The 25,611-nt window shown below is 34.8% G+C and overlaps 5 protein-coding genes across 5 annotated transcripts; 3 read left to right on the forward strand and 2 right to left on the reverse strand.

The window, feature by feature from the left end:
• Nucleotides 1–236: 236 nt before the first annotated feature.
• On the reverse strand, nt 237–4,628 carry LOC131615621 (oxygen-dependent coproporphyrinogen-III oxidase, chloroplastic). The gene is made up of 8 exons (XM_058886760.1): nt 3,872–4,628; nt 3,295–3,370; nt 2,909–3,003; nt 2,233–2,316; nt 1,136–1,223; nt 898–1,022; nt 703–801; nt 237–601 (listed from the first exon to the last, which is right to left on the reverse strand). The coding sequence occupies exons 1-8, from the start codon at nt 4,421–4,423 to the stop codon at nt 533–535; spliced, it is 1,188 nt and encodes a 395-aa protein (XP_058742743.1). The 5' UTR covers nt 4,424–4,628; the 3' UTR covers nt 237–532.
• A 4,408-nt stretch (nt 4,629–9,036) lies between these two features.
• LOC131615623 (uncharacterized) lies at nt 9,037–11,486 on the forward strand. The gene is made up of 4 exons (XM_058886761.1): nt 9,037–9,193; nt 9,346–9,516; nt 10,463–10,588; nt 10,859–11,486. Exons 2-4 carry the CDS (start codon nt 9,363–9,365, stop codon nt 11,074–11,076), a joined length of 498 nt encoding a protein of 165 aa, XP_058742744.1. The 5' UTR covers nt 9,037–9,193; nt 9,346–9,362; the 3' UTR covers nt 11,077–11,486.
• Nucleotides 11,487–13,934: 2,448 nt separating this feature from the next.
• Nucleotides 13,935–15,691, forward strand: LOC131615628 (chlorophyll a-b binding protein 3, chloroplastic). Its single transcript, XM_058886766.1, has 3 exons — nt 13,935–14,184; nt 14,282–14,346; nt 14,964–15,691. Exons 1-3 carry the CDS (start codon nt 14,032–14,034, stop codon nt 15,577–15,579), a joined length of 834 nt encoding a protein of 277 aa, XP_058742749.1. The 5' UTR covers nt 13,935–14,031; the 3' UTR covers nt 15,580–15,691.
• Nucleotides 15,692–16,528: 837 nt separating this feature from the next.
• Nucleotides 16,529–19,256, forward strand: LOC131615627 (transmembrane 9 superfamily member 12-like). The gene is made up of 2 exons (XM_058886765.1): nt 16,529–16,682; nt 16,881–19,256. The coding sequence occupies exon 2, from the start codon at nt 16,935–16,937 to the stop codon at nt 18,927–18,929; it is 1,995 nt and encodes a 664-aa protein (XP_058742748.1). The 5' UTR covers nt 16,529–16,682; nt 16,881–16,934; the 3' UTR covers nt 18,930–19,256.
• Nucleotides 19,257–19,682: 426 nt separating this feature from the next.
• Nucleotides 19,683–22,226, reverse strand: LOC131615625 (phenylalanine ammonia-lyase class 3-like). The gene is made up of 2 exons (XM_058886764.1): nt 21,741–22,226; nt 19,683–21,659 (listed from the first exon to the last, which is right to left on the reverse strand). The coding sequence occupies exons 1-2, from the start codon at nt 22,124–22,126 to the stop codon at nt 19,916–19,918; spliced, it is 2,130 nt and encodes a 709-aa protein (XP_058742747.1). The 5' UTR covers nt 22,127–22,226; the 3' UTR covers nt 19,683–19,915.
• Between the last annotated feature and the right edge of the window lie 3,385 nt (nt 22,227–25,611).

Here is a 25,611-nt window from a genome sequence, read left to right on the forward strand (position 1 = left end):
TATGGTTGACTTTTGATGACAAAACACTTAAGGTTGGGTTTCATATTCATGATATGTAAGGCTCCCGAACAGTATGGTATTAGAGTCTGTACAGAAGGAAGGGGTGCATATGATATGAATATAATAAAAAGAGCGAGTAAGAGAGAAAACCACTTAAACATGGTAACACCTGAACCAAACACTGAATGAGATGATGCAAATGAAAATATGTGACATAAAAAACAATGAGATTGAAATTCTGATTTAATATATATAATAGATATTATAACTCAAGAATAAGCTGCCTTTGTTTTTTTTTTCCTCTCAAAATAGGTAGGTTCTCGATTAACAATAGTACAGTGAGTAAATTACATCGCAGTCTAAACAATTGTCATTGGCATTGGTTAACAACATGGGTGAAAAGTGTAAGACATGTGATTTACAACCCACCGCTAAAACAGTTGCGACTCATATTACAAGTACAAGATATACACCGGAAAAAGAATACAAGCTATCTTATCTTATTATTAAAAAAGCTACCAAAACTGATAAATTAGATCCATTCCTTCGGGTTGATGCACGCATCTAAGAGTTTCCATTCTTCACTTCCTACTTCTGGTTTCTGCATGCAAAATGATATATCAGCATTTCAGTACAAGACTTATAAATGGAATGCATCTAATATTCAACTTGTTTACATTTTAGTAGATTATAAAATCTTACATGATCATATTCCCACCGAGAAGTCAGTGGGAGAGAAACAAGAATACTCTCTATTCTCCCACCAGTTTTCAGTCCAAATGTTGTACCCCTGTCATACACCTGTAGCCAAAAAGCAGTAGTAACATAAACTTAAACATGATCTTAAAAAGAGTAGAGCAAAACATTTTGGTCTATAAGATAGCTTAAAAAGTGTACCAAATTGAATTCAACATATCGTCCCCTTCGCAATTGTTGCCATGCTTTCTGATGTTCTGTAAAGGGTAAATCCTTCCTTTTCTCTATAATAGGTATGTAAGCGGGAATGACAGAGTTTGCACATTCTGCGAGTAATCATAGTTTAGGCAAGCACATAAATCAAAGAACTAAATGTTTTTCAGCCAAAAAGCTGATAACCAACAAATATATATATATATATATATATATAAACAATTACCGGTAGCGAAGGAAAGGAGCATCTCCTGATCATAATCATTCAGATCATCAAAAAATATTCCTCCAAGCCCTCTCCTTTCATCTCGATGCTGAATTTAGAATGAACAGAAAAAATAAGGAAATACAATCAGCAACAGTATATACCACGACTCCATTAGCAAAAAATATATAGTTACACCACTTTAGAGAACAAAAATTGACACTATACTGACTCAGCTGGTACACTATGTTCACGGAAATCGACAAACTAGAGAACAAAAATAATTCTGCCATCATTATCACTGTTATATTATATAAGTATGAGCATTACAGGCTCCTTCAGAGAGAAATATTACCTCTACCTCTGCTGAACAATCAAAGAGTTAACAAGCTATTACATGAATGAATGGATGAAATAGTACTACTATCCTTCCAATTATTTATACACTCAACCCTAACAGATCCCCCTATAAAAGCGGCACCTCTCATGCCATGTCAATAACTGCCAGGTTCCGTCATCTTCTATAGCATACCTTCCACGGTTTGGGTTAGGGCTAGTGTCCAAAACCTGGTCCTCTTCATGGCCCAAATCGTTATTGGACCCCAGGGTCCTATCACTTTCTGTTGCAGGATTTATGAGTCTAGAAATCAAGTGAACCTTGCAGTTACAATGCATGCAAAAGAATCAGCCTATCTAAGACACCACCTATCTATTCGTATTATAATCTGCATATACTTCATGCGATGATATCTCCATCTAGCTCGTGATGCCCCAGCATCACAAACACTCTTCCATTTCTTATCAAATCACTCTAACCTACAGTCATCATTGCTACAAACTACACAGACTGCTTTAATGTTTACTATAACCTTCAATTCATCATGTATAAAATTTATCAAAGCTAATGATAACAGATAGACAAGAAAACTTCAAATCTACTCTTTCACTTAAGGTTGATGAACTGAACACTGAATGCTCATTAATTGTTTTTTACTGATCCGTTTCAACTTTTATCAAACACACCGTACATTAATTGTTTTTTAATGATCCGTTTCAACTTTTTCAAACACACCGTACGACAAAAACACTTCATTATGTGAAAAAGGATAAGACTATACCTTGATATAGAAGTAATCGTCACACCATTTCTTGAATCGAGGGTAAAATGTAGGATCAAATTTGTCACAAGTCTGTTTTTGAATCTGCAACAAAAGCATGAAGTAAACTAAGTCAAGCACTTGTTCTTGAATGCCTTAAATAAATACAATAAAAAAAATAAAATTTAAACAGAAAATCATATGGAAGAATCTCTCAAGCTTACTATATTCTCTCTTTTATTAAACCAATTTGGACAAGAGATTCTTATTTGAAAGGGGTGGGGTGTAGAAGGTAATCACCGACTCCAAGTTAACATTTCGGAAGAAATTTAGGAAAACATGGAATGAATATTTCGTTTCCATTTTCATGGTTCAGTTCAGATATAACATAGAAAGAAATGTTTGAAATTAGATATAGCAGATTTCTCACGCATTTGAAGATACATTTTATAGAAACACGCAGAACCAAATCATTATGCTTAATATTTCAGCGCCGCCCATTTCAAAGGAACTAAACTACACATGTTATATTCAAGAAAACCTGACTAAAAATGCAAAACCATATTAAAACTAATCACCTGAGACGTCGTAAGGTGGTATTTTAAAACAAAGGAAACTATTTTAAAAAAACCGTTTACCAAGGAATTTGACTCTTAACCATAAAATTTGATATACCAATATTATGTTAAGAACATACTGAGTGGAAGTGCTTGACATCCTCTTCAAAAATGTAAGCAGGGGTTAAGTCGGTTCCCCCACCGAACCACCATTGTCTAGGTGCTCCAGGAGCATCTGCAGAATGCAATAGCATGACTATCAATATAAGCAAACGCAAGAGCCTGTTATCCAATGTTGCTACAAGTTTCATACTTGCTAGTATAGTATATGTATTAGACACACACTAGGAGTAATTAGCAGTGTTATTTCTAGTACGTGACAGATGCATATTGTACTTGTATATAATAATATAGTATAGTGAGAATTCCGAATAATCTTTCCCAAAATGATTATAATGAGAAAAAGTAGCTCAGAAATGAACACGGCAGTGTTTGAATAAAAGAAACAAAAAATATATCGCATTACCTTTAGGGGCATCAGTTTCAAAATAGCGATAATTGAAATGCAAGGTTGGGGCAAATGGGTTCTTTGGATGTAAAACCTGAACATATAGAAAGAAAGACAGTGAGAAAAATACAGATGAGTTATTGAATGTTTGGATTCAATTTTGAGAGAAACAAACATGATTTTAAAAGTATACAATTGATTTCAAGTAAAATTGATTTTACCTCCAAAATTTTATTCTATACTTGTAAGTTGAAATTGAAATTTCATATACCCAACTCAATATATGTTTGGTTCCATATTTGAACCTCCCAGAGTCGTGTTTCAGTAAGTCAAACTTGATTTAACCATGAATTATCATTTTCAATTTCCAGATTCAAAATAGATTCAAATCTCAAAATCAATTCTACCTAAACAAAATAATTCTGATCTAAACTATCCAAACATGAATCGATAAAAAAAACTTACAGAATTCCAAAACACGTATATGCACTTCTATCATGAATCAAATTTTAAAAAAACCCACAGAATTCCACATGTATGTTTCTGACATTTTTCCAATACATCTGTGCATTGAATCAAAATGCGGAAAACTTACCGAGCTGATTCCGGCGGCGAAAAACGGAATAGGACCTGGCTTCTGATCATTATCAGCACCACCTTTAGCAGCACGATAAGCATCAGGAGGCATTTGACCATAAACAACAGAAACATTAACACCAGCTTTCTCCCAAACTTCACCATCTTGAAGAACCCTACTAATCCCACCACCACCACCCGGTCTAGACCAAACATCTTCTCTAAACTTTCCACCACCATCAGCAGCTTCAATCGCATTGCAAACACTATCCTGCGCTTCTCTTATCATCTTCTCGAATCGAACCCTAACGGAAGACACACCGCCGTCGCCATCGCCGCCGCGGAGAAACGTGTCAGGTCGTTCAGCTTCTGGAGTTTCCTTCTCTATTGAAACGGTGGCTTTTACTAGAAATCTTCGATGAGAGTTTGAGGAATTTGATTGGAGTAGTGGTTTAGGGTTTAGCTTGGCGAAGAGTTTTGTTGGTGGAAAATTTGGAGTGGATTTTGAAGAGGTGAAGGTGAAGGGGATAACGGCGTATGACGGAGCTGTGACGGAACTAATACACGGCATTGTAACAGAATTCAGTTACGGTTGGATTTTGATTTGAAGTAAACAGAAAACGGTGATTGTGATTGGCGAGAGTTAGTTACAGATAAGAAGAAGAAGAAGAGAAATGAAGAGAAGAGTAACGATATCGATAAGGTGTTCTTTCTTCTCTCTACTGTTTTTTTTTTTTTAATATTATAGGAGAATATAATAATTTCAACTAAAATTTGATTAGGACTTTTGATTTTACAGAAATTAATTGAAATTTATAATAAATTATTTGGATTTTTTTCTATAAATAAACTGCACACTGTTTCTGGTATCTACCGGCGCTAGCCAAATGTCAAGTAACGCCCACAGAAAATAGAAAGTGGAAACAAGGTTAGTAAATGGAAATTGAATCCACCTCTCTCACATTGGTTTGGAACATTATGTCTTCTCGTTTCATGCAGAACACAAGATTTGGTTGCTAAGGATATTTATTTAACTCGTCTTAAAGATTAATTAAATTTATTGTAGTGTTTAATGTATCACACGCTTGAAAAATTCATCAAATACTTATTGTGTAAATTTGAATAAAATAAAATTAAACAATTGGACTCGAGTGTGTAAATCTGACTAAAATAAAACAAAATAATTGGACTCGAGTGGTAAACGCGCTTATACTAAGGAATGAAGATTCGGAGAATATCGAATTCGGTTGAGTTTTAAAAAATAGAAGGATTTATCAAAAACTCCACAATTTGGGGAACTCAATATTTATATTGAACAATGATTTTTGGGAGCTTATATAAATTTTCAAAATATTTTTTATGTTGTTATAGTATTCGGAAAATAAAAAATATAGCAATGATATACACTCTTTTATCATTTTATACACTTTTTCAAAAAATTTCTCCTCTCATCCCCTCCAAACTCTCAAACATAATTTTATGTGTTTGGATGTACATCAATTCAAAAGTTCTAAATAATTGCTTCATTATTTTCATGTTATTTTGCATTGGAATGTGATTTATTTTAACGTGATTTGGTTTTGTAACGCGAAGTCAAATATATGTGTTTGGATTGGCGGTGGACAAAATTGATTCGAGTAGAATTGAGTTTGGTATAATTGATTTTGTCAGAATTGAGTTTAGCAGAATTGATTTATGTTTTGATACATTTATGTAAAGTGAGTTGAATAATAAATTACAGTATAAAAATCATCCACAATCAACTATGGATGCAGAAGCTACAAATTCTAGCTTCAAGTAGAATCAATTCTGGAGACAGAGTCAATTATACTTTTGTCTGACCAAACATCTTAAAATCACCCAGAATCAATTTTACACCTCTAAAATTGTTTTTTACCTTTCCATAAGCCAAACCAAACATGTACTTAGTCTTATTAAGGTTGATTCGGTGATGGTTAAATGCAATGAGAATAAAAGACTAAGATTGAACAATATTAACTTCTCATTCATCAAAAGATTATGACATCTATATTCAAACTGGTTCATCAAGAGATTATGGCATATATATTTAAAATGGATAATCCAATATCTCAGTTGAATCCAAATAGTAAGGCAAGAGGTAGGTTTTTAGATTCATTCTATTAGAAGGCTAATTTCTCCATTAACTTCTTCACTATCTCATGATGAAAACCTCTTAAATTGAGAGGTGAAAGAGACAAAACAATACATAAAATATCCACACGCCATTCCTTAGTCTCGATATACCGATAAACAAGACATTCATTTATATATCTCGGTCAAAACGAGTACATGTGACGTCCATCTTAGGCCCATTTGGAAGTGATGTTGGGAGATGAGATTAGGAAATGAGCTTGTGGTTGTTTGTAGCTTAAAGGTATTAGAGGTTCAATTATGTATAACCGGACTCGACTTAACATTAAAAACCAATGTTAAACTTGTTCAGACCAGATTTGTTACCATTTCCAATATTTTTAATTAATTATTGTAGTTTTCTATTGAATGTAGATTATCTTAATTTGTTTTGCATATAGGTAACCCTATTTTTTCTTATCGAAGTTGTGTAAGTCTCGTGACTTCTCCCACTGTTTTGACTCCTCAAGCTCTGGTTCCTCCGCCTACTAGTCAGAGTATATTCCAAATCTTGTTGATCTTCCAACCTCTTGAACTGTTATTCTAAGGCCAAATTCCAAATAGTCACAACATAAGTCCCTAGACCAGAGATGCTTTAAAGCCTCAAACAAGTCCAAGCCAATCTAGACATGTAAGGGGGCGAATGTGTTCCTCCTCAAGATTGCTTGTCCCACAAAGTGGCTCCACATAGTAACCGTGGAACCTCGCCTAAGTAGATCCTTATCGACACTATCTCTCTGCATTAAGTTGTTCTTGGATCGTCTAGACTCTAGGTAGTTAAAACGCAATCTCAACTGTTGAAGAAAAAAGTATTTACAATGACAAATTTGCTTCTATAAAGCATCAAGTCATCTACTGAATGAAGATTATCCAGATCGACTCTAATAGCTTAAGACTCGATGTTTCTCAAATCAACATTTTTAGAAACATGGAATACACATAAGAGGTGGAATAAGGACGGGAAATAACTTCAATGGCATTCATTAGGACAAATTTTCGACCCATCACCATGACCTTGGTAATCTACTTCTCGAATTTGAACAAATCCTCCAGCTTCTCGAGCACCCATGTAAAATTTTCCTCCCTATCATGTTATAACTAGGCAAACCCAACACATAAAGTCAACTTGATTGACGTAACACCAACAATCTCAAGTAATTGGAGCCGATACCTATTGGTTTTGTATGTGTAGTCAAAGATCAAAATCAAATGAAACATATTCAACAATTTTATAGAATCGGGATGTGTCAAAAATATATCATAAATAACATCTAATTCCTCCCCGTTTCTAGTCCAACACATGCACTTCCAATCATGAATTAGGATTAATAAATGTTGCATTTTCGTGTATGGACCTCTATTAGTAAATTGATATTTTGATCTTACCTTTTACATCTGCTACACATTTGTCAGATTATCAACATCCTTATATTTCAATACAACCATTATGAACCTCGACGTCATGTGGTATTTTGTCATTTCATTTACAAATTGTCTTTCATTGGGTTTTAGATGACTTAATATATCATGACCCTCTAAATTTTCAACTAATTAATGGTTTTGAATACCACATTTAAGTGTTATGTTGCAACCATAACCTCTTGACGCAAATCTAAACTTAAAGGGGGCATTTAACTCCTTTACTACAAGTAACTTCTGACTTTTTTTTCTTCTTGTGATTACCTTCCATATCACAACCAATAATCAATTTGTCGGTCCTACCTCTTTGTCTATTTTGTGTATCAGCATAAACCAAGCCAGTGATAAAGAACTGTGAAAAATATGTATAAGAGTCATCCATCCTAAACACATTCATGGAGAGCATCTAATATAACTATCAAATTTTTAGGTGTAAGGAAAAAATATGATATACCGAATTTTTGAAATTTTTGGTAGGACCAAAATACGCATCATATATTTATAAAAATCTGTTAAAACTCACACTAATTTTTTAAAAATGGATAAAAATTTATCGTTTAGGTTCACCTATAGGGCCGCTGATTTCTCAAAGAGGAATGCTCTTTCAAACCTTAACGGTGCACCCCATACCTCTAAAAACATTAGAGGTGCACCCAAAATCACACAAATCCTTGTTTTTCTGATATCCAATCCATTTTGAATAAAATATAGTCCGGAGATGCATCTCCGTATGATATTTGAGTGTAATCAGAGACACATTTCCGAAATACCCTTTGTACCGAATTGTTTGGTTTTATGCGCTAAATTTGATATTTTATAAAGTCAACATATTTTAGGTCATTGTAGGTTATTCTAGGCCATTTTATGCGATGAATTAGAAGAAAAACACATAAATTAATTGATTCAAACATAATACACAATTATGAAATAAGTCATACAATTATCAAAATGTATCGACCATATATTAGTTGTTCCAAAAATACAAAATAATACAACCAAACAAAAATCAATCACGCATGTCTAATCCCCCGCCTATACTGCAAGGCATTATGTGTTTCGACAATTATGTCTTCCGTGAGGGCCAACTAGAACTGCCATCCTCAAAAAGTCCTGTCTTTATGCCTGATCTCCCTATCTCCACAATACGTCGACAGACCGCTAACTCGTCTTCAGTGCGGTCATCCCTAGCCTCAAGTACCTCTTAATTAGCTGGTCTAGGTGGCCTTTTCAGGAGTGTTTGGTGTAATGATATGGTGTGACATCCTATAAAACTATGTCATGATGTCGTTAGCATAAGCCTACTGTAAAGGAGTTAGCACCATACAATACTTCTCTCGCACCAAGTACTCTCGAAATCCTCCAATGTCACATCAAGATCCTTGCCTTACAAACAAACACAAAGAAAAATCGAATTGTAGAACAAATACACAAATTCAACCAAAATTCAGTTTGAGACAAATTCGGAGAACAAATCCCTGCCTTAAAATTTTTCACAGGGGTGAGGAAACACTCCATTGGTGGAAAAAGTAATCCTCTTTCTCAAAATACCCGACAAGCCCAATTCAGTAGCTTGTGAAGAAGCCCATCAATCCATCCATTCACCAATTCATCATGAAATAAAAACAAAACACAAAATGCAAGCAGCTGCCGCTACTACCGCTTTGCCCTTTTCCATTATCATTTCTCAAGCAAGCTGTAGTCGCACTCAACTTCCCATAAAACGCACCCGGAGGTAACCCTCGTAAGACGCAACGTCACCAGAAACAACCAGGTTTTCAATCAATTAACATCTATTTCTATTCCTAATTTCCCTTCCCCTTTCCGGTGCGGCAGCGCATCGGAAAATCCGATTTGCGCCGCCGTAGTCGACACCGTAACTTCCATTTCCTAACACATCGTCGTTGTTGTTGTTGTTATTTGCAGAATTGAATTGACCTAGAATGGGAGTTGGACGAGAAGTCTCAATCTCACTGGATGGAGTAAGGGACAAGAACATTATGCAGCTCAAGAAGCTCAATCTTGCTCTCTTCCCCGTTCGTTACAACGATAAATACTACTCCGATGCACTTGCTTCCGCTGATTTCACCAAACTAGGTTTCTTTCTAATTTACTATCTGTTTTTACGTTATTAAGAAAGATCTGTTGATGAATAACTTGGATAGAACATTACGGCCAAAGTTGATCCATGTAGTGGGATAAGGCTTAGTAGTACTTGTTTGATTTGCATTTCACTTTCTTTTGCAACTGATCTGCACAGTTCAAAATTGCTACATGCTATCTTTTGGCTTCTGTGATATTCTTATTGTTGATTTCTGTTAGGAATTTTGATTCTGCATACATAAAATTATGAATTCATGTCTAACTTATTTAGATTCAAACCTATGTAGCACTGACACCTCTGAAAAAAGGAGTGTCCGTGTCGGTATCAGACTCTTGAACCAACAGTTGTTATTACTTTAATTTATTCATTTTTCAAATTATTAGCCGTGTCAGTGTCAGGGTCATATTCGGTGTGTCCGTGGTTCTTTTATTCAAACATATTTACTCATTTTCCCTATACTGAACAGTAACCCCTTTTTAAGAGTTGTAAGAAGAGCATAGAATACATATGATAGGATAGTTCTCGCGGTTTCTTCGGTGTATGTGCAGAATGCTAATGGTAGAACTCGTTTATATTGATTCTTTTCATTGTTTTACTGCTTGATTTAAGGAGGTTATAGGAATCGTTTTTTTCTTTGAAAGCTCTCTTTACTTATGGTAAAAGATCTTTCATCCACATCCAGAAAAAATTGTGGAAGCTTTACTTTAATCCAGCACGAGTTCTATATATCTTCACTACTTTATATTGCATTACATTTGTATACTTCTGAATGTTTTGACTTAGTTAGAACTTGGAATGCAAGCTTTGCTTTAATCCAACTGTCCTGTTTGATATCTCTCTGCTTTCAGTTTGCATGATAATATCGATGATACATAGATGTGGGTATATAAGGGACCTTTAGGGTGTGTCTAACACATTAATTATTGTACTTTCTTTCAGCTTACTACAGTGACATTTGTGTTGGCGCAATTGCTTGCCGGCTTGAGAAGAAGGAAGGTGGAGGCCAAGTTCGGGTTTACATTATGACTTTAGGTGTTTTAGCACCTTACCGTGGACTTGGTATTGGTAAGAATCAAATTTAATACATTCCCCTTGCTGTTTACTGATGATTGAAAGTTTAATTGGTCATACATATGCTTATGACTCATTTTAGTGTGCATTTCTGCCGTAATACCTTAAACACATATTAAGATCACGTTGTAACGTGTTAGCTTCATATTAGGAACATTTCATTTTACGCCTATCCATGTTTAGTGTTTCGAAATGTGCCAAGTCCTCTAAGCTTTCTATCTAAGTGCTGTTAGAAACGTGACATGAATCGTTTGGTTTATGCAGGAACCAAGCTGCTGAATCATGTTCTTGATCTTTGCTCAAAGCAGAACATTTCCGAGGTTTACCTGCACGTGCAGACAAACAACGAAGAAGCCATTAATTTCTATAAGAAGTTTGAGTTTGAAATTACAGAAACAATCCAGAACTATTACACAAACATCGCACCACCAGATTGCTATGTTGTCACAAGGCACATAACTCCTAGCCCAACAAAGAAATAACATCTATTACACAAACATCACACCACCAGATTGCTATGTTGTCACAAGGCTCATAACTCCTAGCCCCACAAAGAAATAACATTTCATGTCAGTTATTTTGGGGCAATTCATCAAAAGATTGTTGCATTATTGATTGAATTTTGCCATGGATGTATTATTACACACTAAAGTTTGTCATTTTTAATGCTAGATTTTAAACAGCAAAGTTAGCCCAAAAATAGAAGCAATTGGGAATCTCTTTGCTAAGGTATTAAAGCTATTCTATCCCGATCCTCCCCCTTCCATACCCTATCTTACAATTTTAGGCAGAATATTATTGAATTTGGTACAAGAGTCTTTTGGGGGAAATTGCATCTTGTATTTTATTTTATAACTAAATAAATAAATATAGCTTTTGGGTCATGGTTTTAGACTTCAATGTTTGTTTGGGGTAAATAATTTTAATTAGTCACGTATTTAATAAACATTTATTTATAAATGTACACAAAAGCTCATATTAAAACATGTACACTTATTCTTTTTGGTACAAACATTTATTCATATATACACAAAAGCTCATGGCAACTATGCTTATAGGATGAATTCATCAAAGTTTTTCTAGTAATCTCTAAACCATTTAGCCAGAACATGTTTGATGACAATTACTCTTTCATCTAATGTCATCCTCTATCAACTCTAGAACCTAAATAGATTTGTTTTATTCATGTATAACACATTTTACATTGCAACCTGATCATATGTATCAATCTTGCCACATGAACAAAACAAAACATGGGATTATATTCCGTTAGTTTTCATTGGTTGTAGGCATGCACATTGATGTTGTAAACCAAGCTAATGCATTAGATGATGGTTTGTCGAAAGATTCCTAACCCCCGGTGTTGTACACATTAATGTTGGAAAATAATTTAGCATTAAATAAGAGTTTACATTACATGATCATATGCTTAAATGGATTTGTGCGGAAGTTGACAAATTAGGTTTTGAAATAGTAATCACTAGGTCGGATTTTGGTTCAGATAGAAGACGTGTTTTTGCTACAATGAGATACGAAAGAAGTGGTGAATCTAAATAAATTATTCGAAAGTTGAAATTTATGACACCAAAACAAGGAAATGTAAATGTCCTTTTAAGTTGCGTGAGTACCGTAAGATAATTAATGTCTGAATATTTAGTATGATTTGCGGTGTTCGTAGTCATGGATTGAATCGTAAGTTAATTGATCGTACAATTGTTAATTGTTTAGATTGATCTGACATTGATTTTTTATGTTTATTTTTTGACTCAATTACAATATTGATCCCTATTTTTATTTTTTAAAATTAAAATCCAATTTTTTTAATATTTATAATTATCTTGATTATTTACAATAACTAAATAATGTTCAAATTATAAAATTGAAATTTTTTCAAAATTTAAGAATCCAAATGGGGATCTTCCAAAACTACCAAACGTGTAATTTTACCATCTCCACCAGAAATTTTTTGATGTTTAATTTAGTAAAAGAAAGTTATATGTTCTATAATTGGAGATTTTATTAATACATTCTCATTAAACTTATTTATTATTAATTTTAAAATATAATAATATAATAAATTAAAAAACTAAAAAAATAATTATACAATATAAAATTATGTTACCAAACAAAAGTAAAATTATATTTTCACAATTATTTTAGTATGAATCTCATTATTTAAAAAAATTGTTACTAAAGAAATATTGAATCAATTTTCCTCTTTCAAATTTTGCAACGCAAAAAAAAAGTTACACGTGGATGTAGAATAAAGAGTTATAAAAATATTAATGTCACACATTATCCACAAGTGAATCTAGCGTACAATAGGTGTAAGATTGGACACGGATTGTCTAACTTTAGAGCGGGAAAGTTAGACTGACTTTCAAAAACAATTGTCCGTCAGATCAATCTAAAGGTGCATAATATGCAACATATCTTTCTTTTTTACTATTTTTTTTTAAGTAAAAGACATTAGCAACAACAACCCAGAATATGTTGGGTTGGGTTACCTTCCGCCGGCTTGATGTTGCACAGGATACACCGCTGTCACCGGCATTTTTCCAAGACCACCGTCATCATTATAGAGTTGATGATGACCAATAAAAACTCCAACTTTGTTATATTTTGTTCTCCCATATTTCCATGGTAGATATGTTCATAAATAAAAACAGATTTTGCAATTCTTTTAGTTTTAGTATGTTTAGCCAAAATGAAAGATCATAATTATTTTCACATTATTTTTGAATGATTGTTACAAAATTTCAGCTCAGTTTTAAGATATAGCTTATCGGCCATGGAACCATGAACTTGGAGAAGATGAAGCACATGCAAGTTGAGGTGATCTTAATGAAAGACGTTGTGATGGTGTGATGGTGTTGGCTTGCAGAGAGATGATGCCGGCTTGAAAAGATGATGCCGACAACCATGCCCTTCTGGATAGGAGAGGTAGCAGAGATATGGTATAAGGAAATTTGTTTTTGGATTTATGTGTAATTTTTCATTTTTATTTATTTAAAAAAATCACATAAGTGGCATACGTGGCATTGTTTCAGACATTAATTTGATCCAAAGGCTAATAGATAACGAAAGGTAGAGTAACGTTGCCGCCACAACGTTAGACAATCCGTTTCCGTGTAAGATTACATTACAAATACTACAATTTTGCATAGAACAAAAACGCAACAAAATAAAATCTCTTATCCTATTCATCAAACTACGTGTATAACCATGGTTGGATCATAAGATCACACTCTCATCCTTACTATATCACACCATTCAATATTCACCACAAGAATCTCCACGTTGCATGCATCTAGAGACTTGAACTAGTGGCTTAAACTTCTTCATATCTTCTTCCATTATTCATTCTTAACCATCTACTACTACCATCTTGAAGAAGGAAAAAAAAACTCTCTTGGTGTAACAAAGAGGGAAAGAAAATGGCTACACAAGCTCTAGTGTCGTCATCATCTATTACTTTTGCAGCTGAGGCTGTGAGACAGAGTTTTGGAGCAAGATCACTTCCTTCTTCAGTTGGATGTTCTAGAAAAGGTTCCTTTGTTGTCAAGGCAGCTGCTACTCCTCCTGTCAAGGTCTCTTTTTCTCTCTTACTCAATTCAAGTATAGTTCATTGTGCTTTGATCTAAGGGTTTATTAAAAATAACTTTCTTTTCTCTTTTTGGTGTTCAGCAAGGTGGAGTTGATAGACCCTTGTGGTTTGCATCAAAGCAAAGTCTTTCTTACTTGGATGGAAGGTAACTTACATAGTTTTAGAGAACTCATAGAAACTGCTTATGACATAACATGTTGTTAAAAGTCACGCATAGGATAATCGGTTTTGTAAGGTGGAATTAGGTTTAATCATATTTTTTAAGATGGTATTTGAGCCTGGTTCAAGATTCGATAGACCATCTGCTATTAGGTTTTCGATTGCGAGCCACTTAACATTTATGTCCATGCTTAACATGTCCAGTCTTGTGTGTAAGAGTGCGTGTTAAGAGTCTCACGTCAAATAATATATGTCAGATTTTATGTCCATAGATGAAACGTGTTAGGCGAAACTCTAATTGTAAAACATGTTCATAAGATGTTTTTGGTTTATTTTGTAAGTTTTTTTAAGATTGTTTATAAAAACAACTCATAACTTATATGAAATATTTTGAATGTATTTTATCTTTTCTTATAGAAATACCTTATAACATAATAAGCAGATATACCATAAGCTCTTAATGAAGTTGATTATCCACACAGATCAAATGTGTATAAAAGTAAAACGTTTCTAATGATCTGACGGTTATGATTAACTGAGAAGATTTAGATATGCAACTTTGTTGGTTACGAAATTGACTTAATTTGGCATAAACATTTGCAGCCTACCCGGTGACTATGGATTTGACCCTCTAGGACTATCAGACCCAGAAGGAACAGGAGGTTTCATCGAGCCAAGATGGCTAGCATATGGCGAGATAATCAACGGTCGCTTTGCAATGTTGGGAGCAGTCGGAGCAATAGCGCCTGAAATACTCGGCAAAGCCGGTCTAATCCCACAGGAAACCGCCCTCGCTTGGTTTCAAACCGGCGTGATCCCACCTGCAGGAACATACAGCTACTGGGCAGACAATTACACACTCTTCGTCTTGGAAATGGCGCTCATGGGATTTGCTGAACACAGAAGGTTCCAAGATTGGTACAAACCTGGCTCCATGGGAAAACAATACTTCTTAGGACTTGAAAAAGGTCTTGGAGGTTCTGGTAACCCTGCTTACCCTGGTGGACCTTTCTTTAACCCTCTCGGGTTCGGTAAAGACGAGAAATCTTTGAAGGATTTGAAGCTTAAGGAAGTGAAAAATGGAAGGTTAGCTATGTTGGCAATATTGGGATACTTCATTCAAGGTCTTGTTACAGGAGTTGGACCATACCAAAACTTGTTAGATCATTTGGCTGATCCTGTCAACAACAATGTCTTGACCAGTCTTAAGTTTCATTGAGTGAATGTATTATATTATATGTATCTTGTTAATTACATATATTCTTTTCTTTGCTCTTTGGTTGTTGTAAGACATTATTATTATCAAAAAAACTCAACCATGTTTTAGTTCACTCTCTTGTCGTTTGGGAAAGTGAACATGTTGTATCATGATGGATCCTTGTAAGAAATGACATGTAAAAGAACTAGAAATATTTGGCATCTTTGTGTGTTAAGTTCTTTAGGTATTTTGCCTTTAAAATTTACAACAAGTCTAAGTTATGTTGCACTTTATCAACTTTTAATTTATTGAAAAAATATTTTTTGACTAGTGCCTTAAAAAAAATTGTTGTATAAGAGAAGCACAGATATAGATAATAGCAAAGATAGGTTAAATCTGCCTAAGTTATTGGATTGTAGCAAGCATGTCGTACAAAGTATTCAAACACTTAATCTATTATTCCCAAAAACCTAGTTACATCAAAGACTATTTCTTGGTTTTCCTTCTAAATTTGTTTGAAAGAAATGGTCGTGTTCAAGCTTATTTTAAAAAAAAGAAGAGGGGTTTTGGTGGATTTTCAAACTAGTATCAAATATTAGTATATTCTTAGTGTGTTTTTCCTCATTTATTAATTGTTGATAAAAAAACAACAAACAAGTAAAATGGTAAGTAAAATGGTTATTGTATGTTTATTTTTAATTAGTCTCACGATGATTATAATTTATTATTTGCGAGATATTTAAGTCTCTTATACTTGAATATTATATGACTTTTTTTAGGTATTAAACGAAGATCTCAGAACCTCTAACTAAACAGGAAGAAAGCCTTACCATCTCATCAAAGTGTATTTTTTTTAAAATATTGTAACACTTGATCTCATTCAGTCCAATTTCTTTTGTTTTCAAAAATTATAACCATGCTAAACACACCTCCTACTAATTGCTAATGCAAGCATTTAATATCCAATATAAGGCCCATTTTACCATAGGCCAGAGTTTCCAAAGTTAGTTACTTACTCCTTACACTAACCGACTTTTCTATTTTCAACTCTCTGTTTCTTCTTTTCTTCCCCATTCCCAACGATCTTCATTTCAAATTTCAGATCTCTTTCGCCAAAATCAATGGTAACCCTAATCTCACAATCTCCAATTTCTTCTTCTCAATTCTTGCGTATTATTTTCTATTTTGATTATCAATATTGATCTGATTCTTAATCCGATCCGTTTTCTCTTAGTTTCCGTGATCTGATTTATTAATTTTCATTTATTTTTGATTAATTTTCATTCTGAATTGTTTCCTGTGTATTTTTTTTTATATTGTAGATTTGGCGTTGAATGCATTATTAGGGTTATCTGATAATATTCGAAGTTTCTTGCATGAAAGCTGGAATTTTTGCAACTATGAGAATAATGGGAAAGTCTTTGATTTGTTGGATTTGTGTTTTTGTTATTGGGTTTGTTCAAATTAGCAATGCTTTTTATTTACCGGGGAGTTACATGCATACGTATTCGAATGGAGATCGAATATTTGCGAAAGTTAATTCATTGACTTCTATTGAAACTGAGCTTCCATTTAGTTACTATAGTCTTCCTTATTGCCAACCTCTTGGCGGTATTAAGAAGAGTGCCGAGAATCTTGGAGAGCTTCTTATGGGTGATCAGATTGATAACTCGCCTTACCTTTTTCGGATGAATGTTAATCAGTCGATTTATCTATGTACGACAGCTCCGTTGAATGAGCATGAGGTGAAGCTATTGAAACAGAGAACCCGAGATCTTTATCAAGTTAATATGATCCTTGATAATTTGCCTGTTATGAGGTTTGCTAGTCAAAATGGGATTAAAATCCAGTGGACGGGGTTTCCTATTGGGTACACGCCGACGGATGGTAGTGTTGATTACATTATTAACCATCTCAAGTTTAGGGTTTTGGTTCATGAATATGAAGGAAATGATGTTGAGATTATTGGTACTGGGGAGGAAGGTATGGGTGTTATTGAAAGGGATAGTAAGAAAGAATCTGGATTTGAAATTGTTGGTTTTCATGTTGTTCCTTGTAGTGTCAAACGTGATCCTGAAGTTATGACAAAGCTCCACATGTATGACAATGTCTCTTCGATAAACTGCCCGGCTGAGCTTGACAAGTATCAACCTATAAAAGAGCAAGAGAGGATATCGTTTACGTATGAAGTTGAGTTTGTGAAAAGTGATATAAGATGGCCGTCTCGTTGGGATGCTTATTTGAAGATGGAGGGTTCCCGTGTACATTGGTTCTCTATCCTAAACTCACTTATGGTGATTTTTTTCCTAGCCGGTATTGTTTTTGTTATTTTCTTAAGAACAGTGAGAAGGGATTTAGCAAGGTATGAGGAATTGGACAAAGAGACACAGGCTCAGATGAATGAAGAGCTTTCTGGATGGAAGCTTGTTGTGGGTGATGTATTTAGGGAGCCTTGTTGCTCAAGGCTCCTCTGTGTGATGGTTGGAGATGGGGTTCAGATTCTTGGAATGGCTGCTGTTACTATTGTTTTTGCAGCCTTGGGTTTCATGTCACCAGCTTCTCGGGGAATGCTGCTAACAGGGATGATAATTTTGTATCTTTTCCTGGGGATTGCTTCCGGGTATGTAAGTGTACGTCTCTGGAGAACCATGAAGGGAACTTCAGAAGGGTGGAGATCGATTTCATGGTTTGCTGCATGCTTTTTTCCTGGAATTGCTTTTACGATTCTAACAGCACTGAATTTTGTTCTCTGGGGCAGCAAAAGTACTGGTGCCATTCCCATTTACTTGTATTTTGAGCTGTTCTTCCTCTGGTTCTGCATTTCAGTGCCACTCACTCTCATTGGAGGATTTATGGGGACGAAAGCTGAGCAAATTGAATATCCCGTGCGAACTAACCAGATTCCAAGAGAAATTCCTGCACGGAAATATCCATCATGGCTTCTTGTTCTTGGTGCCGGAACACTTCCATTTGGAACCCTTTTCATTGAGCTTTTCTTTATCCTTTCTAGCATCTGGCTTGGGAGGTTTTATTATGTATTTGGCTTCCTGTTGGTTGTTCTTCTATTGTTGACTATTGTTTGTGCTGAAGTGTCTGTGGTCCTCACATATATGCATCTCTGTGTTGAAGATTGGCGGTGGTGGTGGAAGGCATTCTATGCATCAGGCTCTGTTTCTCTTTATGTCTTTCTGTACTCCATTAACTACTTGGTTTTTGACCTGCAGAGTTTGAGTGGACCTATCTCTGCTGTACTTTATATTGGCTATTCTCTGCTCATGGCAATTGCAATCATGCTGGCAACTGGAACCATTGGTTTCCTTGTCTCATTCTACTTTGTGCATTACTTGTTCTCATCGGTAAAGATAGATTAAGGCTGATCTTTTTTCCATCTCTTATCAACTGAACAAAAGGCATGCTGGAAGGGGGAATTTTTCTCAATTGATATAACTTCTGCATATTGACTAGGGAAATCAGATGCTTTGCTTATTGCCTTAAAAAGATGTCATATATTTTATATTGCAATGTAATCTGCACTTTGTTCCCCTTGTATTTGTCTTCTATGAGTATTTTACTCATTCCACTAGTGTTTTCAAACCATTTTGTTTAATGTGCTTTAGTTTAGTAAAGTTGTAATTGTGAGACTGTCTCATCTCTTCTTCATTTCAATTTTGATAACAAATATTAAACAGTTACTTGTAGATTTCTTCATGATTTATGCTCTTATGCTTCTGCCATTATTTTGTTCCAGTTTCAAGGACTTTTTAGTTGCATGTGTTTTGTTACCTTAATTATCATGTAAATCCTGAATATGTGTAACATGTTTTAGAAATGTGTGTTATTTACATACAACTTTAGTAACACACAACTTTAGTAATTGAAGAATTGGAGAGAATACAAAATGGAGAGGATATTAAATTTTTTTTATATTGTTTTAAGAGTTCACATCAGACAATATATGACCTGAACATGTGTTTATAAGTGAGGGTAATCATCACCTACAAATCGGTTTTGTAGAGTTGAGTTAGGTCCAACTATATTTTTTAATATAATATTAGAGTCTCGTTTAATATCCGGTCGATCGCCTGCTATCAAGTTTTTGCAATCGCTCACCATATAATTTGCACATGTACTTATAAGTGGGGACAATCATCACCCTACAAGCTAGTTTAGAAATGATTATGTGATAGTAAAAAACTATGATAATTCATGACCATTATTTAAAAGTGATGATGACATGCTAGTTTTTTTTATTGATTCATTCTTCATAATTTGTATAAAGTTTACATCAAGAGCCATTACATGGATAACACAAGAAAGAAAAGGTTATGCCAGCATATTATTCTTAGATATTTGGAGATTATATTGGAATTGGAACTCCTTTCCAATCAGCAAGACATTCCAAAACTGGATCAATAATCTTTGCTTGACACATTGCTGTAAACACTTTCTCAAATTCCTCATCTGGTGTGACATCCTTTTCTCCTGTCAACAACCTTATCCCTAATTCTTCCCTCACAAACTTGTATAATGGATATGACCTACATTCCTTAATTCTGTTTGGAATTTCTGGATTTCCCTTCTCAAATGCCACCCTTGCATTTTCAACTTCCTTTGGCAACAGAGACTTCAATTCCTCCTCAAAAGCTCCTATCTTCTCAAATATCAACAAGCTCGCATTCTTATCACCAATGGCACTGATATGTGCGTGTTCATAAAGTACTTGCTTTAGTTTCGGCATCAACGGGCACGCAACATTAAAGGGATCGTCTATGTAGGAGAATACGTACTCTCTATCAACCACTTTGAGCAAATTTTCCTCACTGTTTCTAAATGGATTACTTTCTTCTTCTTCATCTATGTTTAATGTCTTCTTTGCAACTCTGCTTACAGTATTTCTGATACTGTTCTTAAGAATTTCCTCCAAATGCCTCAAGTCAATAGCTTGACAGAGTGCAACCAAATATGTGGAAGACAAGAGCTTCAATAACTCAATGGCTTCGACAGTTTTCAAAGCAGAAATCAACCCCAAAGAGTTCACATCCTGGTTATGCTGCTCAGCACTTTGCACATGGCTTGTTACAGGATTTGCCAAATATTGAAGTTCAGAACAATATGCAGCCATGGCAACTTCAGAAGCCTTAAAACCGTAATCAAGACTCGGGTTTCTACCCGCAGAAAGATTTGATGGCAACCCGTTATTGTACAAGTCATTGACTAGCTCAGTAAACTGCGCAAAGATGAGTTTTCCTATTGAAGCAATAGCTAGACGTGTGTTATCCATCGAAACTCCAATTGGGGTGCCTTGGAAATTACCACCATTCAGTGCCTTATCCGTTGTGACATCAATCAGAGGATTGTCATTCACTGAATTTATCTCTCGTTCGATCGATTTGGTTGAAAACCGGATGACTTCAATTTGTGGACCGAGCCACTGCGGAGAAGTTACAAGAGCGTAGCGATCTTTTTTAGGCTTCTGCAATGGATCTGGCTGCTGCAGTTTCGCGTTTTTTATATAAGAGCTTCCATCTAAAATGTGTTCCATGATAGCAGCAGCTTCGATTTGACCCGGATGGAACTTCAGTTTGTGTATAAGATGATGTGTAAACTCGGGCTTCCCTTGCATGACTTCGGTAAAAACTGCTGATAGAACTACTGATAACAAAGCTAATATATTTGCCTCAAAAAGTACCGTAGAAGCGACACCAGATCCAACGGCTGTGCCATTCACAAGAGCAAGGCCTTCCTTAGGCTTCAACTCGAAGAACCCGGAATCCAGACCTGCTAAACCGAAAGCTTCCTTGGCATTAAGGGGCTGTTTTGAGGGTCCAACAGCTCTGGAATTTCGCCTACCAGTTAGCAATGCAGCGATGTAGGACAGAGGAATTAGATCACCGGAAGCAGTAACTGTACCGCGTAATGGCAACACTGGGGTGACATTACTGTTGAGAAGTTTGGTGATAGCTTCTAAGATTTCAAATCTAATGCCTGAATAGCCTTGAAGAAGTGTATTAACCCTCACAAGCATAGCTGCTCTTGTTGCCGACTGAGGTAATGTATGAGACAACTCAGTTTCACGCCCAAATATTGCACAGTTTAAAAACCTTATGAAAACAATAAAAGTTTCAATTACATAACAAATAGGAACTCTGCACAAATTTTTGAAAGTTGAATTTGAACCTTACCTAACCATCTCCTTCTGAAGAGCTAAGCCTTGTTGAGTTCTTCTATGAGAGGCAGCACCAAAGCCAGTGGTGACACCATAAATGGCAGTGCCTTTTTCAATGTTTTCCGCGATCCACTCGCAGCTGGCTTCAACGCCACCTCTTGCAGACTCTGAGAGTTCAACCTTAACATGTGAGTTACTGTTAGCAACAGCAGCAACCTTAGATATAGTTAGTGTCTCCACCCCACCAAGACAGATAACTGGTTTCTTGTACTCTGCCACCATGCGTTTCACTTCGTCATAGTGGCTACCCTTGAGTGAATTCGCAGCTGAATTCCAGTTCAAAGGGTCTGAGACTGAGTCAATAACCAAGTTTGAGTCATTCTGTGGATTAATTGTTGTCATGTTTGTACTTTGTAGAGTTTGAGTTGTATATGACTAAGGAACAAAAGGCTTTTGAGGTTTATGTAGGCAGTGGTTGTTTTGTTTGGTTGGTGAGAAGTGAGTAGGTACAAGTTGACTAAGTATTATAAACTAGGAAACCTCCTTGCAGTGAGTAACAGACAATTTTTTTCCTTAACAGCTCATCCCTATAATGTATTCTAGTTTTACTTCATTAGAATTTTGAAATCATTGTCACATATGTTGTTGTTGGAAGTAAGTAGGTGGGAATAGCAACCTCCTTCATTTTGACCGGATAAAGATAGTATCAAAGTGGAAAGCAACTAACTAAAATGAAAAAAGAAAGAGAGCAAAGACTAGGTAAGAGCACAATCCTCAGATGGTGAGCTTGAACATTACTGATTAGCATTTGTAGAAGGGCAATATGGAAGATTTGTTATTTGTGAAGAAAATACAACTTTCTATTTTTTTTTCTTCTAAAAAACTGGATTGTAATAAAACTAACCAATCATTTTTAGAGAAATCATGGCAAAAGAGATAAAATTTAGAACCCTAACAATAGAACGAATTCGACAGTTTATAGAAAAAAATTAGTTTCTCTTAAACGTAACACATTGACCTGTCTACGCTATGTGTTTTTATCAATTACTTGACGTGTTAACTACGATATCAACATAATGTGTTACTCTTTCCTATATGGTGTAGTGTGTTTTTTCTAGTGACTCCGAAAAAATTTCAACTTCATGAAATTTCTCCAATTTGTTTATTTTGCTTATTTTCTTTCCGTTATTTTGTTCTTGTCTTCTCCATTCTTGTCACAATAACTTCTATAGTAAAAATACTGTAGATTATTTCTCATTAGGACGATCTCGGCACAAATATGTTATTTTCCATAATTCTTCATAATCCTAATAATAAAAACTGCAGAAACATAAATAATTAGATGTAAAATCCCTTAAAATTAAAGTAAAATATGCTAAAAGGCATGCTATGATTGACTATTATTACAAGTCCAAACTTGAATCTTTCTTTATCCTTGAGGTAGTTTAGTAACTTTACCTAGTTTGCAATAATGTCTAAGTTCAATGCTATTTAATAGAGTATTTTCACGATCATGCTCAAGTTCAACATTCATTCTCCAACTTCAAGAGGGGTAAATCAAAAGACACTAATCATGTTTATATCTAATGAACTTTTCTATCTTCCTCGTAGATTCTCTCAATTAATAACAAATATCACTCAACCAACATGTAAACATTATTTTACCATAAGTTTGAACAGTTTCCAAATAGTTTATCAAATCAAAATTATTGCACACGCTTTTGATGTCTAAAGGGTTGTAACATGACTTCGATTAAAGGTAAGATGAATTTTTGAAAGTAGGCTTAGTTCATGGAGTTAGGCACTAAATCCTTTTATTCACCAGATTTTTCGGATACACGATTTTTTTCTACCAATCATGCAACATTTTAAAGTGATAATCTTAAGCTTATAGAGACTTGACTTTCAATTTTAAAGCTACTCATTCTTTTCACAATGCTTTTCTAAGTCTCTTTATTAGAATTTTCTTTAAGACTACCACCGTAAACTTAAAATGTTGTTATTTTATAAGCAACCCCAAACTTATATCTTTGTCTTGGTAATCCCAAGTATTTAGGTCAATGGCATCTAATTTTTCTATGTCTCTTCATTATTATCTAACTCCAAAGAGATAAAGGTAATCACAAGTATTTAAGTCAAGGGCGTATAATTTAGTTTGTACGCCCTTGACTCTTAACTGTTTTATACTATGTTTGGCACTGCAATTAGTTGGAAAGCAACACTTCAGAAGGTTGTTGCTCTATCAACCACTGAAGCATGGTATATTGCCCTAACTGAAGCTATGAAAGAAGCATTGTGGCTTGAAGATTTTGCGAAGGAGATGAAACTTCAAGGTCGAGGTATCACTGTTAAATGTGATAGTTAAAGTGCAATACACTTGTCGAAGAACTCAACATATCATTAGCGAACTAAGCACATCGATGTGAGGTTTCATTTCGTCAAAGGAGTAATCGAGCATGGAGAAGTCCAAGTGCTGAAGGTTTCGACATATCACAATGCTGCTGATATGCCCACCAAGTCATTGGCAAGTTGCAAGTTTTTCCACTGTATGCAGTTGATAAAGCTGCTTGAAGAAAGCTAATATGTTCCCTTGATGTAGAGTTATATCCAAGGTGGAGATTTGTGAGATATTGAATCGAACTCTAGTATGGTTGAAGGGTAGCTTCTTGGTTCGACAGGATTAAGCATGAAGTCGAAGGTTGTTCACATGCTGGTGTCAAAGATGTTAGGGTTGTTAGCATGTTAAATTAGGTTTTAGTGTTTAAACCCTAATTTGTTAAGTTAGCTTGTTTATTAAGTTAGCTTGTGTAATGAGCCTTGTGAAAAAAGCCCATTAGTTAGTATGTTAGGTTTTATTATAAATAGCATTAATTCGATTATGTTAATACATAGTAATATTTAGCATAGAAATATCAAATGTAATAGAAGAAGAGATAAAGTTTATGAGGTGAGAAATCTTCATGTGTTATAATTATAATTAATATGAAATACTTCCTTTTTCCTTCGAATCCTCTCAAATCAAGAGAGCAAAAAATGGTTTGACTGACATTTTTCTCCCCATCCATCTATTTTATCTCCTCTTTTTACGGTGTGTTAGGTTTGACGGAAAACAGATTGCTTGTTGCGGATTTGGTGATGCGGCCTCTCATATGCTAATTTAAGGACTGAAAAATTGGTAAGAAGAAATAAATTAAAAGAAAAAAAAAGTTATGAGACTCAATGAATGGTTGGATATTCAGTTGAATGCTTGGCAGTAGAAAACCAATCGAAGAGGATCTGAATCCAGTTTGACGTTTAGAATAAAAAAGTATGTTTCAATGTCATTTTATCATGAATTTAAGAAGTTAGAAATTCTAGTTTTAGCTATACGCACATCTGCAGCATATTCTACCGTGAAAATAAACACACTACTAAAAATTGAACCAAACGCATATAATATTAAATATTCTCTCACTTTCCCTCTCTTTCTCTCCATTTTCCCCAACCAAACGGACCATTAGCTTTGCTTGCATTTGCCTCAAATCTATATTGTTCAAAATGAATATTGAATCCAAGAAGAAAAATGAATAAGAAATCATAATGAAATCCAAAGGTTTTATAGAATTTCATAAAATCGTGTCACATTTTATTCTTGACACACTTCATTTAACTCTCACAGCCATATGGAGCAGTTAGTCAATGGCTAATAACGTATTCAAATCACAACATATGAGCCGATGATGCAAAAATCTTTAGTTAGTCATTTACTATAACGTATTCAAATCACAACACACAGGTCAATGATGCAAAAATCTTCCGTTAATCAACAACGTATGCAAATCACAACAAATAAATTGATGATGCAAAAATCACAACAAATAACATGTATAAGAAAGTATGTTGTTCAA

The sequence above is a fragment of the Vicia villosa genome, linkage group LG7 (genome assembly GCF_029867415.1).
Source record: "Vicia villosa cultivar HV-30 ecotype Madison, WI linkage group LG7, Vvil1.0, whole genome shotgun sequence".
In the NCBI taxonomy this organism is placed as follows: Eukaryota; Viridiplantae; Streptophyta; class Magnoliopsida; order Fabales; family Fabaceae; genus Vicia; species Vicia villosa.

Excerpts from the sequence above, each read along its gene's own strand:
- LOC131615621 (XM_058886760.1), bottom strand. The coding sequence starts at position 4,423 with ATGCCGTGTATTAGTTCCGTCACAGCTCCGTCATACGCCGTTATCCCC. Across the intron at positions 3,371-3,871 it reads TCGCCGCCGGAATCAGCTCG|GTTTTACATCCAAAGAACCC; the intron begins GTAAGTTTTCCG and ends CTATATGTTCAG. Across the intron at positions 1,224-2,232 it reads ACGATTACTTCTATATCAAG|CATCGAGATGAAAGGAGAGG; the intron begins GTATAGTCTTAT and ends TTCTAAATTCAG.
- LOC131615623 (XM_058886761.1), top strand. The coding sequence starts at position 9,363 with ATGGGAGTTGGACGAGAAGTCTCAATCTCACTGGATGGAGTAAGGGAC. Across the intron at positions 9,517-10,462 it reads CGCTGATTTCACCAAACTAG|CTTACTACAGTGACATTTGT; the intron begins GTTTCTTTCTAA and ends ACTTTCTTTCAG. Across the intron at positions 10,589-10,858 it reads TTACCGTGGACTTGGTATTG|GAACCAAGCTGCTGAATCAT; the intron begins GTAAGAATCAAA and ends TGGTTTATGCAG.
- LOC131615625 (XM_058886764.1), bottom strand. The coding sequence starts at position 22,126 with ATGACAACAATTAATCCACAGAATGACTCAAACTTGGTTATTGACTCA. Across the intron at positions 21,660-21,740 it reads CTTCAGAAGGAGATGGTTAG|GTTTTTAAACTGTGCAATAT; the intron begins GTAAGGTTCAAA and ends TGTTTTCATAAG.
- LOC131615628 (XM_058886766.1), top strand. The coding sequence starts at position 14,032 with ATGGCTACACAAGCTCTAGTGTCGTCATCATCTATTACTTTTGCAGCT. Across the intron at positions 14,185-14,281 it reads CTGCTACTCCTCCTGTCAAG|CAAGGTGGAGTTGATAGACC; the intron begins GTCTCTTTTTCT and ends TTTGGTGTTCAG. Across the intron at positions 14,347-14,963 it reads CTTTCTTACTTGGATGGAAG|CCTACCCGGTGACTATGGAT; the intron begins GTAACTTACATA and ends AAACATTTGCAG.
- LOC131615627 (XM_058886765.1), top strand. The coding sequence starts at position 16,935 with ATGAAAGCTGGAATTTTTGCAACTATGAGAATAATGGGAAAGTCTTTG.